The 14,833-nt window shown below is 38.8% G+C and overlaps 1 protein-coding gene across 3 annotated transcripts in view; it reads left to right on the top strand.

Annotated features, from left to right (window-relative positions):
- Window positions 1–14,833, top strand: part of RPS6KC1 (ribosomal protein S6 kinase C1) — a 177,942-nt gene that overhangs the window by 4,283 nt on the left and 158,826 nt on the right. For all 3 annotated transcript variants that reach the window (XM_066361770.1, XM_066361768.1, XM_066361767.1), the window contains exon 2: window positions 14,348–14,383. In XM_066361770.1, the coding sequence (XP_066217867.1) occupies window positions 14,348–14,383 (36 nt within the window). The remainder of the gene's footprint in view (window positions 1–14,347; window positions 14,384–14,833) is intronic.

The following is a 14,833-nucleotide window of genomic DNA, read 5'->3' as shown; positions in this document are numbered from 1 at the left end:
CAACTTGTTGCTCCACTTTATTTGTGCATTCATTGGTTGCTTCCATAGGTGCCATGAACAGAAATTGAACCTGCAACCTCAGTGCACCAGGTCAACACTTTATCCACTGAGCCACCTGGCCAGGGTCTAACATTTCTTTTAATATTGGTTTGGTGGTTATGAGCTCCTTTAACTTTTTCTTTTCTGGGAAACTCTGTTCTTTGATTCTGTGTGATTACTTTGCTGGGTAGAGTACTGTTGGTTGTTGGCCCTTGCTTTTCATCACTTTGAATATTTTGTGCCACTCTCTTCTGACCTGCAATGTTTATGTTGAGAAATCAACTGACAGTCTTATGGGCGCTCTCTTGTAGATAACAACTACTTTTCTCTTGCTGCTTTTAAGCTTCTCTCTTTGTCTTTAACATTTGGCATTTTAATAATGATGTGTGTTGGTGCGGGCTTCTTTGAGTTCATCTTGTTTGGGGCTTTCTGTGCTCCTTGGACTTGTGTGTTATTTTCCTTCATCGGGTTAGGGAAGTTTTCAACCATTATTTCTTTAAATTGATTCTCAATCCCTTGCTCTCACTTTCCTCCTTCTGCTACCCCTACAATGGGATTGTTGTTAATGTTTGATGTTGTCCCAGAGGTCCCTTAGGCTTTTCTCATTTTTTAAAATTCCTTGTTCTTTTTGCTGCTGATTGGGTGTTTTTGTTATCTTGTCTTCCAAACTGCTGATTTGATCCTCTGCCTCATGTTATCTGTTGTTTATTTCTTCTAGTGTATTCTTCATTTTGGTTATTGTAGCCTTCATTTTTGACTTTTAAAAATTGTTTCTGAGGTGACGGAAGACAATTTGACTTTGGGTGATGGGTATGCAACATATTCAAATGTCAAAATAACCTGGAGATGTTTTTTCTGAACATATGTACCCTGATTCATCAATGTCACCCCATTAAAATTAATAATAATAATAATAATAATAATAATAATAATAAAAAATAAAATAATAATAATAATAAATAATAATAAAAATAATAATAAAAATAATAAAAATAATAATAATAATAAAAGAAAAAAATTATTTCTCTCTCCTTTTTTATGCTTTTAAAGTTCTCATTAAGTTCCTTGAGCATCCTTATAACCATTGTTTTGAACAATGTATGTAGTAGTTTGGTTGCCTCCATTTTATTTAGTTCTTTTTCTGTAAATTTCTCCTGTTGTTTCACTTGGGACATGTTTTCTCGTCTCCCCATTTTGGCTGCCTCTCTGTATTTCTTCCTGTGTATTATGTAGATCTGCTCTGTCTCCCAGTCTTGGTAGGGTGGTTTTATGTAGTAGGTCTCCTGTAGGGCCCAGTGGTAGTCTCCCCAGTCACCCATACCAGACACTCTATGTGTGTCCCCTGGGTGTGCTGAGTGCACTGTCCTCTGGTTGTTGAGCCTTAATTGCTGTTGGCACACCAATGGGAGGGATTGAATCCCCAGGCTGATGGGCTATGAGGACCAGCAGTGACTACAGTGGAGCAGCTGCTGTGCAGTGGCTGACCTCATGGAAAACTCGCTTCAGCAGGCCCTCTGGGTCTGACTTGTGCATGTGTCACTTGTGGAATTGATTGGGTGGTGCTCCAGTGTGGACTGAAGTTGGCTCTGAGATATGGCCTGGGAGGTGCAGGCCAAGGTCAGCTGCTATCTGTGCCCTTCCTGGGGCCACCTGGCATGAGCTACAGAGCAACCTGCAGATGGTTGCTACTTGTGTTGGGCTTGAAGGTGCCAGGAGAGGCCAGGCTGCTAATAAAGTCCAGCTGCCACTAGTTCCAGGCTTGGGGCTACTTAGCAAGAAGTACGGGACACCTCTTAAAGGTTCTTTCAGAGGCCAAGGGCACATGCTGCTTATTTAGGGTTTGTGAACCTTTCAGAGATTTTTAGGAAAGTCCACAGCATGAGCCAAGACAGGCCATTTGTATGGAAAAGCCACTGGAGGTGGTTTAAGTGGGCCTCGGATGGGGTGTCAGGGAATCACCAAGGCGGGGTGAACAGTGTTAGGCAGGTTGATGAAGACTCAGATATGGAGCCCTGGCCAGTTGGCTCAGTGGTAGAGTGTCGGCCTGGCGTGCAGGAGTCCTGGGTTCAATTCCCAGCCAGGGCACACAGGAGAAGCGCCCATCTGCTTCTCCACCCCTCCCCCTCTCCTTCCTCTCTGTCTCTCTCTTCCCCTCCCACAGCCAAGGCTCCATTGGAGCAAAGGGTGGCTCCATGGCCTCTGCCTCAGGCGCTAGAATGGCTCTGGTTGCAACAGAGCAACGCCCCAGATGGGCAGAGCATTGCCCTCTGGTGGGCATGCTGGGTGGATCCTGGTTGGGTGCATGCGGAGTCTGTCTGACTGCCTCCCCATTTCCAACTTCTGAAAAATACAAAAAAAAAAAAAAAAAAAGACTTAGATATGGGGCATGCCTGTGTCTGCAGGGAGGAGGGCTCAGCGGAGGAACAGTGTCTTCTGCCAGCACTCTGGGAGAAAGCTGCCCCTCCAGCCCTCCTCCATGAGTCAGACAATTCAATTCCTCTCTGTGTGTCGTCCCTGGCACCTTTTGAGATGCTGCCCCAACACTGGAGCTCAGAGTGAGAGTCTGAGTAAGTCTGTGCACGGGCCCTTGAAGAGGAACTCCTGGGACTCCATAAGCCTTCTGTCTCACTCAGCCACAGTCTCTACTGGTTTTCACAGCCAGAAGTTAATGGGGACCTCTCTTCCTGGTACTGGAACCCTGGGCTGGGGAGTCCAGTGTGGGGTTTGACCCCTTATTCCTCAGGGAAGATCTCTGTAGCAAGGATAGCCCTCCTGATTTTTAACTGCCACATGTGGCAGCTCATTCTGCGTCTCCATCCCTCCTGCCAGTCTTGAGGTGGCTTCTTCTGTGTCCTTAGTTATAGGACTTGTGTTCCGGTAGATTTCAGGTGTTTTCCAATGATGGTTGTTCTGTAGTTCAGCTGTACTTTTTGCTGTGGTCGTGGAAGGATGCCATTTCCACGTTTACCTACTCTGCATTCTTGACTGGATGCCCCTGTAGTTTTATACTAAGTGTTAAAATCAGGTAGTTTACGTCCTCTAAATTTCTTTTTCTTTCTCAACATATTTTGGCTGTTCTAGATTGTTTGCATTTTTTATATAAAGTTTAGAATCAGCTTATCGAGTTCTACCCAGACTTTGATTTGGATTACATGTAGATCAATTTCAGAAGGATTGATATTTTAACAATATTAAGTCTTCTGATCCATGAACATATATCTTCTGTTTATTTAGCTCTTTAATTTGTCTTAGCAGTGTTTTCTAGTTTTCAATGTGTAGATCTTACACATACTTAATTTGGATTTGTTTCCAAACCTTGAGAATATATAAGTCCTTATTTTACATAGCTAATTTTTTGAGTAGTAATTGTAAACACTTATGTGGTATTTACTGAATCAAGCATGTTGCAAATACTTGACATAAGTTAGCACATTTTTTCACAGGAGCCTAAGGAGCAGGTGCTATTGTTATTCTCATGTTTTCTGTGAAGGTCAGGGGGATTAAGTAACTTGCCCAGGGTAAAACAGCTAGCAAGTTGCAGAGTCTAGATTTGAACCCAGGTTGACTGGCCTCAGTCACAGTGCTTTTAATCCCAGTGCTGTGGGATTCATTAGGTGATGTGAGTATACACATGGGGACACCTGTTTGTTCCCCCAGGGTCCTTACTATATAGTTTGGCAGAAGCGATGGACACCAGGATAATACAATGACTATGATGATGTGAAAAAAGAGGAGCAAAGAAATGAATGGGCCTGACCTGTGGTGGCACAGTGGATAAAGCGTCGACCTGGAAATGCTGCCGGTTCGAAACCCCGGGCTTACCTGGTCAAGGCACATATGAGAGTTGATGCTTCCAGCTTCTCCCCCCCTTCTCTCTCTGTCTCTCTTCTCTCTCCCTCTCCTCTCTAAAAAAATGAATAAAAAAAAAAGAAATGAATGGAAGAAGTACTCACCTTGACTTGAGTCTGAAAACTGCCATTTCTGAAGATTCAAATGGAAACGCTATTTTATTGATTGGTGAAAACTTGCTTTTAATTCCTGATCATATTCTTATGTGGCCTGCTTGTGCTTGGGAAATAAATTATTTCTACTATATTTCCCCTAGTACACTGTATACTGTGCTCTCCTAGACCTTTCTGTTGGATGTTGCTTCCTCTGGAGTGCACTTCCTTTTTTTCTTGGCAATCCCTGCTCGTCTCAAGTGGCAGTGCCTGCCCTGCGTTCTCCAGGAAGCCTTTCTTAGGTATAGGACTCCAGGTGTATTATATACCCCATTAAAGCCTTTATCATATTGTACTTAACTGCCTTCTTCTCTGAAGGCAAACTGTTTTTTTTAACTCTGGATTCTTGATGCCTAGCTGAGTCTGGACAATAGTAGGGACTTAAGAAAATACTGGAACTAGGCACTACCCTTCGTTTTTTCTTTTTTCTTTTTTTTTTTTTTTGATTTTTCTGAAATGAGAAATGGGGTAGGCAGAGAAACAGACTCCCGTATGCGACTGACTAGGATCCACTCAGCATGCCCACCAGGGGGTAATGCTCTGCCCATCTGGGGTGTTGTTCTTTTGCAACTGGAACCATTCTGATGCCTGAGGTGGAGGCCACAGAGCCATCCTCAGCGCCCGGGCCAACTTTGCTCCAATGGAGCCCTGGCTGCAGGAGGGGAAGAGAGAGACAGAGAGGAAGGAGAGGGGGAGGGGTGGAGAAGCAGATGGGCACTTCTCCTGTGTGCCTTGGCTGGGAATTGAACCCTGGACTTTCACACGCTGGGCCAGTGCTCTACCACTGAGCCAGCCGGCCAGGGCCTTGATTAGAATTACTTTAAATCTATGGATTATTTTGGGGAGAATTGCCATCTTTACTATGTTGAATCTTCAAATTCATGAACATAATATGTTGCTATTCATTTAGGTGTTCTTTGATTTCTTTTATCAGCATTTTATAGTTTTCAGCATACAGAATTTGTACATATTTTATTAGATTTAGTCCTCATTGTTTCATCTTTTTGTAGCTACTGTAAGTAGTTTTTTTTTTTTTTTTTAATTCAGTTTTCAATTTTTCATTTTAGGTATAAAGAAGTTTGGTTCAGCCTGACCAGGCAGTGGCACGGGATAGAGCATCAGACTGGGATGCAGAAGACCCAAGTTCAAAACCCCGAGGTCGCTGGCTTAAGCATGGGCTCATCCAACTTGAGCATGGGCTCACCAGCTTGAGCACAGGGTCTCTGGCTTGAGCGTGGAATCATAAACATGACCCCATGGTCACTAGTTTGAGCCCAGCGGTCTCTGGCTTTTGAAGCCCAAGGTCGCTGGCTTTAGCCCAAAGCCGCTGGCTTTATCAAGGCGTCACTTACTCTGCTGTAGCGCCCCAGTCAAGGCACATATGAGAATGCAGTCTTTGAACAACTAAGGTGGTGCAGTGAAGAATTGATGCTTCTCATCTCTCTCCCTTCCTGGCTGTCTGTCCCTATCTGTCCCTCTCTCTGACTCTCTCTGTCTCTGTCAAAAAAAAAAAATTGGTTCATTTTTGTATTGATTCTACATCCTGTGACCTTTCCAAGGTCTCTTATTAATTTTTGGAGATTTGATAGAGTTTTTATTTTTTTTCTACATAGACAATTCATGTTGTCTGGAAAAAGGGATAGTTTTTATTTGTTATAATCTTTTTTCCCTTTTTCTTGCCTGATTGTACTGGCTAGGATTTATAATATATTTAAATATGAATGATGAGAGTGAACAGCCTTGCCTTATTTCTGATCTCAGGGGGGAAGCATTCAGTCTTTTACCCTTGAGTGTGATATTCATTGCGGAGTTTTTGTATATGAGTGGAAGCATGTTTTAATTTTTAGTTATGTTAGCTTTTTAGTTGGGAAGTAGGGAATAGTCATAGCATTTCAGGTAATATTTTAAAGTCAATTTAAAGGAATAAAAGAACCCACTAAGTTATAAATTCATAACTTCTTACATTATGACAAATGCCTAGTATGAAAGCAGTGGAAATCATTAGTATATATTTATTTGTAAAAACAATAGCTCCATAATGATTTTTTGAAGAAATATGTGGTTTTGGCTTGATCTGGAGATATTTTTAGAGTAATCATGAGGATAGGGAGGGAGACTAGTTTGTTTTAATATGTATTTATGCTTAACATTTTTGAAAAATCATTGCTCTCAAGTTCAGTTTTTCCCCAAATTCTGTTTTCTGCCATTTCTTTGTTTTTGACTCTTTTATTGTTTCATAGCATGCATTTTTAAAAATTGAATTTATAGGGGTGACATTGGTTAATAAAATTATATAGGTTTCAGGTGTACAATTCTATAATATATCATCTGTGTGTTTTATTGTGTTTTCACCACCCCAAGTTTTTTTTTTGTTTTTTTGTTTATTTACTTATTCATTTTAGAGAGTAGATAGAGATAGAAAGAGAAAGCAGGAAGGAGCAGGAAGCATCAACTCCCATATGTGCCTTGACCAGGCAAGTCCAGGGTTTTGAACCTGCGACCTCAGTGTTCCACCAGAGGTCAGGCACCACCCCAAGTCTTAATATTGTTTAGTAGAAGGTTATCTCAGATACCAAAAATTTTAGAAAGTGGGCTTAAAATTTTTTGTTTTCTTCTTGTTTATTGGCACCCTGTATGCCCAGATATTAAGATTTTATATTAAACTACAAACTTTTCTTTTATTAAGTGGGAGGTGGGGGAGCAGAGAGACAGATTCCTGCATATACCCCGACCAGGACCCACCTGGCAAGCCCACTATGGGATTATGCTCTGCCCATCTGGGGCATTGCTCTGTTGCTCAGAAACTGAACTATTTTAATGCCTGAAGCAAGGCCATGGAGCCATCCTCAGTGCCTGGGACCAACTTGCTTGAACTATTCGAGCCATGGCTGCAGGGGGAGAAGAGAGAGAGAGAAAGAAGGGGGAGGAGGAGGGGTGGAGAAGCAGATATTTATTTCCACTGTGTGCCCTGACTGAGAATCAAACCCAGGACTTCCACACGCCCACCAATGCTCTACTGATGAGCCAACTGACCCGGGCCTTTTTTATTTATTTTTTAACATTAAGGATTTTGATTTCCTTGAACTTTGGTTGGAAAATCGTTTACCTTAGAATGATGCTATATGAATTGGTAAAATTTTAAGTGAGAAAACAACTTCAGCAAACATTAATGGAGTATCTCGAGGTAACTTGCTGTTATACTTTATTCTCTCTTGAGTTTTTGGGCTTTTAATAATGTAGAAAGCAGCAGTTTCTTACTTTTAATGTATTACTTTTATAAAAACTTGTTAAAAAGTTGAATATCTAAAATTTGTCCCATTGACTTATTGAATGTGGGAGTTCTTCCACTCCAGAGAATGAAACATATGGAGTGTCTAATTAGGGTTTGTGCAGGTGTTGTCTCTTGGGTTCAGACTACCTGGCTGATGGGTGATAACCAGCCCAAATATTCTTGCCAACCAGTGACATCTGAAGCTCTGTAGGGGAAAGAGGGAGAGAAGAGCTCAGATGCAGGTGATGGGGTGGGAAGGAGGTTGAGTTTGGTATTGGGATGTTTACTGAACTGGGCAATTTTTCTTGCCAGAGTTCTTTTTTGTGTGTGTATGAAATGCAGTTTAAAGGTGTCAGTATATTTAAGGTCTGAAAGTCAGGATTGCATGCATTATATTGATGAATATGCCATTTAGTTTACCTAATCACCACAATGGGAAATGTTCAGTATAGTGTAGCCTTACATTTTTATATATTGTATTATACCTGTCCTTGGAGAGTTGTATGGAGAGTTATTTCTCTGAGAAATGAAGAATGTGCATATTTAATTACTTGTGTCTAAATACTTAATTTAAAAAAATGTTACTTTTGTAAACACTTTAATCTTGTAGTTCTGTTCCTACCTTAAACTAGCAGCTTAACACTAATTGTGCAGTAGCTGTCAGAGACTTGAAATAATAAACTGCTCATAAAAGTACCTTCTTAAAATGTTTATTTAACCTACTCATTTCTAAAGGGTTATTTTGTGATGTTTAGATTTGAATAGTCTTTTTTTCTATTAGCTATTTCTTAATCTTATGAAGATAAAAATTCTTTTGCGTATATTCGAGTTGAGAAGGTGATTTCAAGTCATTATTATAATGATAATTAGGTAAAAGAGATTTTGACTTGACTTTTAAGGAAACTTGGTAATATTTGTTAAGTAAATGACATAAGCTGGCACACTGAAAGGGACTTAGAGGACCCTAATGACTGTGATCTGCTGATTATGAGTCTGAGCTAGGCCAAGCTACAACGCCTGGTCTTTGGTTTTTATTTTTAATTGAATTTATTGGGGTGACTGGATAATAAAATTATATAGTTTTCAGGTGTACAATTCTGTAATGCATCATCTGTGTATTGTGGTCTTTTTTTTTAGGATAGGCAAGAGGGCTCGTTTTAAGTTGTTTTTTTTTTAGTTTGTTCACTGAACTTGTAAAAAAGCAGTTGATGGCTAATGCCCGAGCTAGTGTTCAAATCCTTTTCTTAATTCTTTCTGTGCTGCCAAAGTGCTTATTCAACTTCTGTTTTTTGGTTGATTTGTATTTCTTTGTAAAGACAAAATGGATTTACCTAAGAGACCAGGAATATTTCTCACATACTTGGAATTTTAATGTCTAGGAGGGCTGATTTATTTCAGTCCTGAAAGAGCATTTTGTTTGGAATCTTGGCATTGTGAAATCCAGTCTGGCCTGTTACTGATTAATATGGTTAGTATTACTGTATGCTCCTGGGCCTTGGTTATCTCCTCCTGCCAGGAAGCGTTGCTGTGATGACTGAATGAAGGAAAGGATTTCATTTCTTAGCACAGTAAGAGCTAGTTACCTTATTTGTTTTCCTAAATTCAGAATTTGCTTTTGGCATTAACAGAGGCAGATGGACTATAAATGTTGCAGTAGCATTTCCCAACTGTGTTCCAAATTTTAGTAGGTGTCACACTAAATAAACAAAAATAATAAATAGACAACATATGATAAAAATAAAAAGTTGAGTGGATAGATGACCTTGGGAAATACTATATATCTTTCTTTTGGAGATTAGTTTAAGAATACTTAAACTTTGGTTTTCTGTATTTTCTTACTAGACATAATAATGTATTATGTGTTCCATTTTTAAACAAAGGTAACTGAGTTCATCATTGAGCCCTTCCTTTGAGATCACTGATTTTAAGGAATACTGGTATTCCATGCAGCATGGTTTTTAAAGTACTGCTTCAGGGTCATAATTTTCAAGCTGACTTGGCAATAGAATTCTCTGTCTAGCTCTATCTTTTCAAGATCTATATAGTACTAACGAGCCATTCATTGGTTACGCTTGCAGTGGAAATTTATGAACTTTAAATGAAAGACATCACTGTTTTAAATTCCACCTTTTGTGGAATTTGTTGGCTCAGTTTTATGACAAAATAAAAATTTTTCCATAAAATTCAGCAAAAATTACTAAATTTTAGCACCCCAGAAAAAATTACTAAATACTAGCAGTCTGTATCAGGATGAATTTAAGTACTTTTGTTTTAGAGTTAATATTACTTGTTGAGATAATTGCTAATATAATATTAAAAGTTATAAATATCTGGATCTGAGGGTTCAATTTTGTTCATTTTCAATATGATCATATTCCTCCTTGAGATTTCTAATTGATATTCTTTTTAAAAAATTATTTATTGATTTCTAGAGAGAAAGGAAGGGAGAGAGACAGAGAAAGAGAGAGAAACATGGATTGGTTGTTGCACTTCCTCATGCATTCATTGGTTGACTTTGTATGTTTCCTGACTGGATATGGAACCTGCAACGCTGGCATGTCAGGACGACGCACTAACTGACTGAGCTACCCGGCCAGGGTTTGATACTCTTGTATTGCTTCTATTTTATAGTTCTGCTGAAGAACATTATATATATAGTTAGAAAGAGTTGTTACTAATGGACATGTGGGCTTAGCTCATGTTACCCTAACCCTTTTGTGTTTTTGGTTTCTGTGTCAGAGGACACGTTCTTAACTTATTTTAATGAGATTACACGTGTGGGATGACTGAATCCTTTATGGTGGGGTGCTAGGTGGTTGGACTTGGTGAGTTATCTGGTAGTGATTATGTTTTTATAGTGTAGTGGCACAGAAATCAGACATGGTGTATTCTTCACTATGCTTCACTACCACCTGCAGAGTAAGCACTAATATTTGTGAATAAGTGAAAGAATAAATAAAACCCAATGATGATAATGTTTTGTGGAAATAAACAATTATTTCTGGAAATACCACAGATATATGAAGGGAGGCAGTGTTTACAGTGAAAAGAGCTCCAGAGGTCAGGAAATTTGAGTTCTAATTCCAGATCTAAAAGTGAACAGCCCTGTGGCATTATACACGTCTCTGGGTCTTGTTTTTTTGTCTGTAAAAGGGGGACTCGTAATAACCACTCCTGCCTAATTTATAGGTTGTTAAGGAATAACATGAATCATTAATATAAAATGCTTTGCAAACGTAAATGCACAAAGTCAAGGTTATTTTCTTCATGCCTAGCAGAGTGCCTTGAAGATATTAGCACAAGTAGAGACTTTCTCTCTTAATAATAAAAAAGAGGCTAAGAAACAGAATCTAGGACTTATTCTTGGAGTGCTCATAAGAATGTTTGGAGGTAGAGAGAGGAAGAGGAACCTACAAAAGAGAAGCAAAAGACCCAAAGAGGAAAGAGAAGAGGAGAATCAGGAAATGATAGCCCTCTACTTCTCAGACTTGATTTTCACTAAGCTTTGTTTATGCTGTTGGGGAAAGGGGATAGTTAATAATCAGCAAATAGCTTTTGATTTAATTTTTTGAAGTCTGCCTAAGTAAATTTTCTCCCCTTCATTTGAGAAGTAGTTGAGGGTGAGGAGACATGCCTCTTTTAAGATTAGTTTAAGAATACTTAAACTTTGGTTTTCTGTATTTTCTACAACAACCAGAAATAACTTATCATGAAAGCATTAAAAGTCATAAACCACTAAACTCTGTGTTGTTTTTTTTGTTGTTGTTGTTTTGACAGAGACAGAGAGGGACAGATAGGAACGGACAGGAAGGGAGAGAGATAAGAAGCATCAATTCTTTATTTCAGCTCCTTAGTTGTTCATTGATTGTGTTCTCATATGTGCCATGACAGGTAGGGGGGCTACAGCAGAGCAAGTGACCCCTTGCTCAAGCTAGCGAACTTGGGCTCAAGCCAAAAACCATGGGGTCATGTCTATGATCCCACGTTCAAGCCAGCGACCCTGCACTCAAGCCAGTGACCTCGGGGTTTTGAACCTGGGTCCTCTGCATCACAGTCTGACACTTTATCCACTCTGCCACTGCCTGGTCAGGCACTAAACTCTGTTCTTGACTGCTTCTGGGATGTAGTCTGCTAACTGTAGTCTGGACAGTGAGCATTCACTGTCATAAGAAGGGTCTAGTATGAATTGCTTCCTAGTCTGTTGCTTAGCATACTACTATTCTCTGAGATACTAAAATACGCTCCCCTCTTTTCTCACCTGCATCCACACACACAATCATGTGCACCTCTAGACTGTGAGCATTGTGAAGGAGGGGCCTGGTTGCTCATATTGTAGCCCCAGAACATAGCAGAAGTATAGGTATGTGAGCCACCTAGAATATGGTGAGAAGTCATAATCAAATCAGTTATTTCTGGTAAGATGGTTTTAAAAGTGTAGCTATTGTTGGGGGGTGGCTAATATATTTTTGCTGACGTGGTACACATATATTTGACTTCTAGGAATAGCTTACCTGAAGAAAATTCAAAATGTGATACTTCTAATATGTACACCAAACCAGGAAGTAATTTCTTTTGTTACAAAAAGATCATTTGCACATGTAAAGGAAGATTATTTAAAATATTAAGATACTGCCTGACCTGTGGTGGTGCAGTGGATCAAGTGTTGACCTGGAATGCTGAGGTTGCCAGTTTGAAACCCTGGGCTTACCTGGTTAAGGCACGTATGGGAGTTGATGGATGTTTCCTGCTCCTCCTCTCTTCTCTCTCTCTCTCTTTTTCTCTCTGTCTCTCCTCTCTCCCTAAAAGTGAATAAATAAAATCTAAAAAAAAGGAAACCCCTAAATTCAAGAAGTCTATTAATTTTTCAGAAAAATAGAACTTGTAGAATGTAAGGTATATCTGAATAAACTTTATTTGCCAGTGATATTATGTTGACTGTTTTTGGTGGGTGGTTTATTAGTGGATTGATTGTCCCTGGTTTTCTCATTAGCTTATTTTACAAAAATATAAAAAAATTTATAAGGCAAAATTAAATCATTTTGTTATGTGAAACACCAACACTGTAATTTGGAAGGGTATGTTTGTGTTTGGTGGGGGGTGGAGTGGGGTAGTATATGAAAGTAAAAGCTAAAATTCAGTATTTGAATAATATATGGTTGCTCTAGCCTCTTATTCTTTTTTTTTTTTTTTAAGAGACAGAGAGAGAGTGTCAGAGGGAGGGATAGACAGGGACAGATAGGAACGGAGAGATGAGAAGCATCAATCTTTAGTTTTTCGTTGCTCATTGCAACACCTTAGTTGTTCATTGATTGCTTTCTCATATGTGCCTTGACCGTGGGCCTTCAGCAGACCGAGTGACCCCTTGCTCGAGCCAGCGACCTTGGGTTCAAGCTGGTGAGCTTTTTGCTCAAACCAGATGAGCCTGCGCTCAAGCTGGTGACCTCGGGGTCTTGAACCTGGGTCTTCCGCATCCCAGTCTGACACTCTATCCACTGCGCCACCGCCTAGTCAGGCTCTAGCCTTATTCTAAATCATTGTTGTTTAATATGGTAACCATTAGCTTTCTGTGGCTATTTTTACTTAAATTTTAATTAACTTATATGAGATAAAATGAAAATTTCAGTTCTTCACTTGTAGTAGTCTTATTTCCGATGCTCAGTAGCACACATGCATGTGGTAGAGGCTACAGTGTTGGACAGTGCAGTTAGGAAACATTGTTTTCCATCATCAGAGAAAATTCTGTTGGACAGCACTGTTCTAAATTAATGAAAATTACTAAGAGATTTAATTACAGTTTTATATTGTGAAAGTAGGAGAATATAGTGGCAATTGGAAACCTTTCCTGTCTGGAATTCTTAGGCAGGATGTTTCAAGAGATAGTTAGACTCTCTAGTGAGAGAGAGAGGGAGCTAACTTTTCAATTATGGAGTTGATGTGTTTTTATTTGATGTCTACAACAGCCAGGCCAAGGAGGGAGTATTATCCCCTTTTACAGAGGAGATCAAACTTACAAATAGAGAAACTGCATTCGAACCCAGGTGTGTCTGACTTTAAATTGTAATTTTTTGTTTTTGTTTTGGACTGCAGTAGTGCTGAGTTGATCCGGATTCCCAGTTCATGGTATTGTCACTAGTCATCAAAGATTTTTTCTTCCTCTCATCAATAGGCAACATTTTTATGTGTTTGATGTATCTTCTTGTTTTTGCAAAATGCATATTGTAATATAAAGTTTATGAGTTTTATATTTATATTTACATAGATGATATTATGTATCTAATGTGAGCTTTTTCCCACTCTAAAATGCTGTTTGATGATGGTTTAAGCACCCAGCCTTCTGCTCTTCAAGTTTTGTGAGGAAATCTTTCTAAATGGTGTTAGACGTTTTCGCTTTTGTAATCAGAGAAGTCCAAAAGAACTCTCCCTCCTCTTCTTTGCTCAGAGAATGTAGATAGCATGGTCCTTGAATGCTGTGTATAATATAATTTTTTATAAGTTACTTTTGTTTTCTTCTTCACCATTAGGTGGTCAGTGATTACTTCTCATAGATATTGATGAGTCTGAGCAAGGTGGCTGCCTTTTTTCTATTGAAATTTTTATTGAGCTATGTGTGAAATCATACAGTTGTAGATTCACTTCAGTTGTAAGAAAATACAGAGCAACCCTTTGTATACTTTGTCCAGATGCAGCTGCTTTTTTATGCTTCTAATTTATATGGAGGCTGGGAAGGAGGTTAGATAGGTTTGGTGGAATATTGTCAAGTAAACGTGAAGGCGTGAGGCATTCTTTTGTGAGTGTAATCTATAGACTTTATTTTAGCATGTGGACATTATTTCAGCAGCCTTTTTGCCTGTTTTTCTAGTGTGTGTTTCATATAGTGAAGTTTTATAGCTGAGTTCAGTGTAAGTGACATGATATGGTATTTCTTTTCCTTTAAGCAAATTGAATTTCTAGTACAAATGCTGTTGAATGTAATTACGAAATGTAAAATCTTAAATTTTGATAATGATTTGGTGTTTTTGTGTATGTTTTGTTTCAGGTTGTTTCACGAAGAAATCCAGAGGACGTCCAGGAGGTAACATGATATTCATATGAAAATTTTATTTTATATATTTGACAAAAATTTAATTTAAGTGCCCTATTGAAGAAACTGGATTGTCAGTCTTTGTATGTTTGTGTGGAGATTGTCTTCAACTCACAAAACAGTAGCAGAAGTGTCCTATTTCAGACTTAAGTACATTTTAAGTTTTTGTAGGGTTTAAGTTATATAAATAAGAATTTGGGGAATTATTTAGACCTATTAAATATATCTTAAATTTTAGTGGGTCTTATATAAATAAGATTTTCTAGAATTATAGTGCTGTTTAGTAATGTGATAATTTTTCTGCTAGGTAGCACTCAAGATTTCAGTATTAATTAAAGGTTCCTATTTACCTGTTTCAAAATCATGATGCCTGCTGAATAAAAATATGAAAAGTATTTGGTAACTTGTATTAATTAAAAAGATTATAAGGCCCTGGCTGGT

Source organism: Saccopteryx leptura, chromosome 2, assembly GCF_036850995.1.
Source record: "Saccopteryx leptura isolate mSacLep1 chromosome 2, mSacLep1_pri_phased_curated, whole genome shotgun sequence".
Lineage (NCBI taxonomy): Eukaryota > Metazoa > Chordata > Mammalia > Chiroptera > Emballonuridae > Saccopteryx > Saccopteryx leptura.
This window is presented reverse-complemented; position numbering and strand designations above follow the sequence as displayed.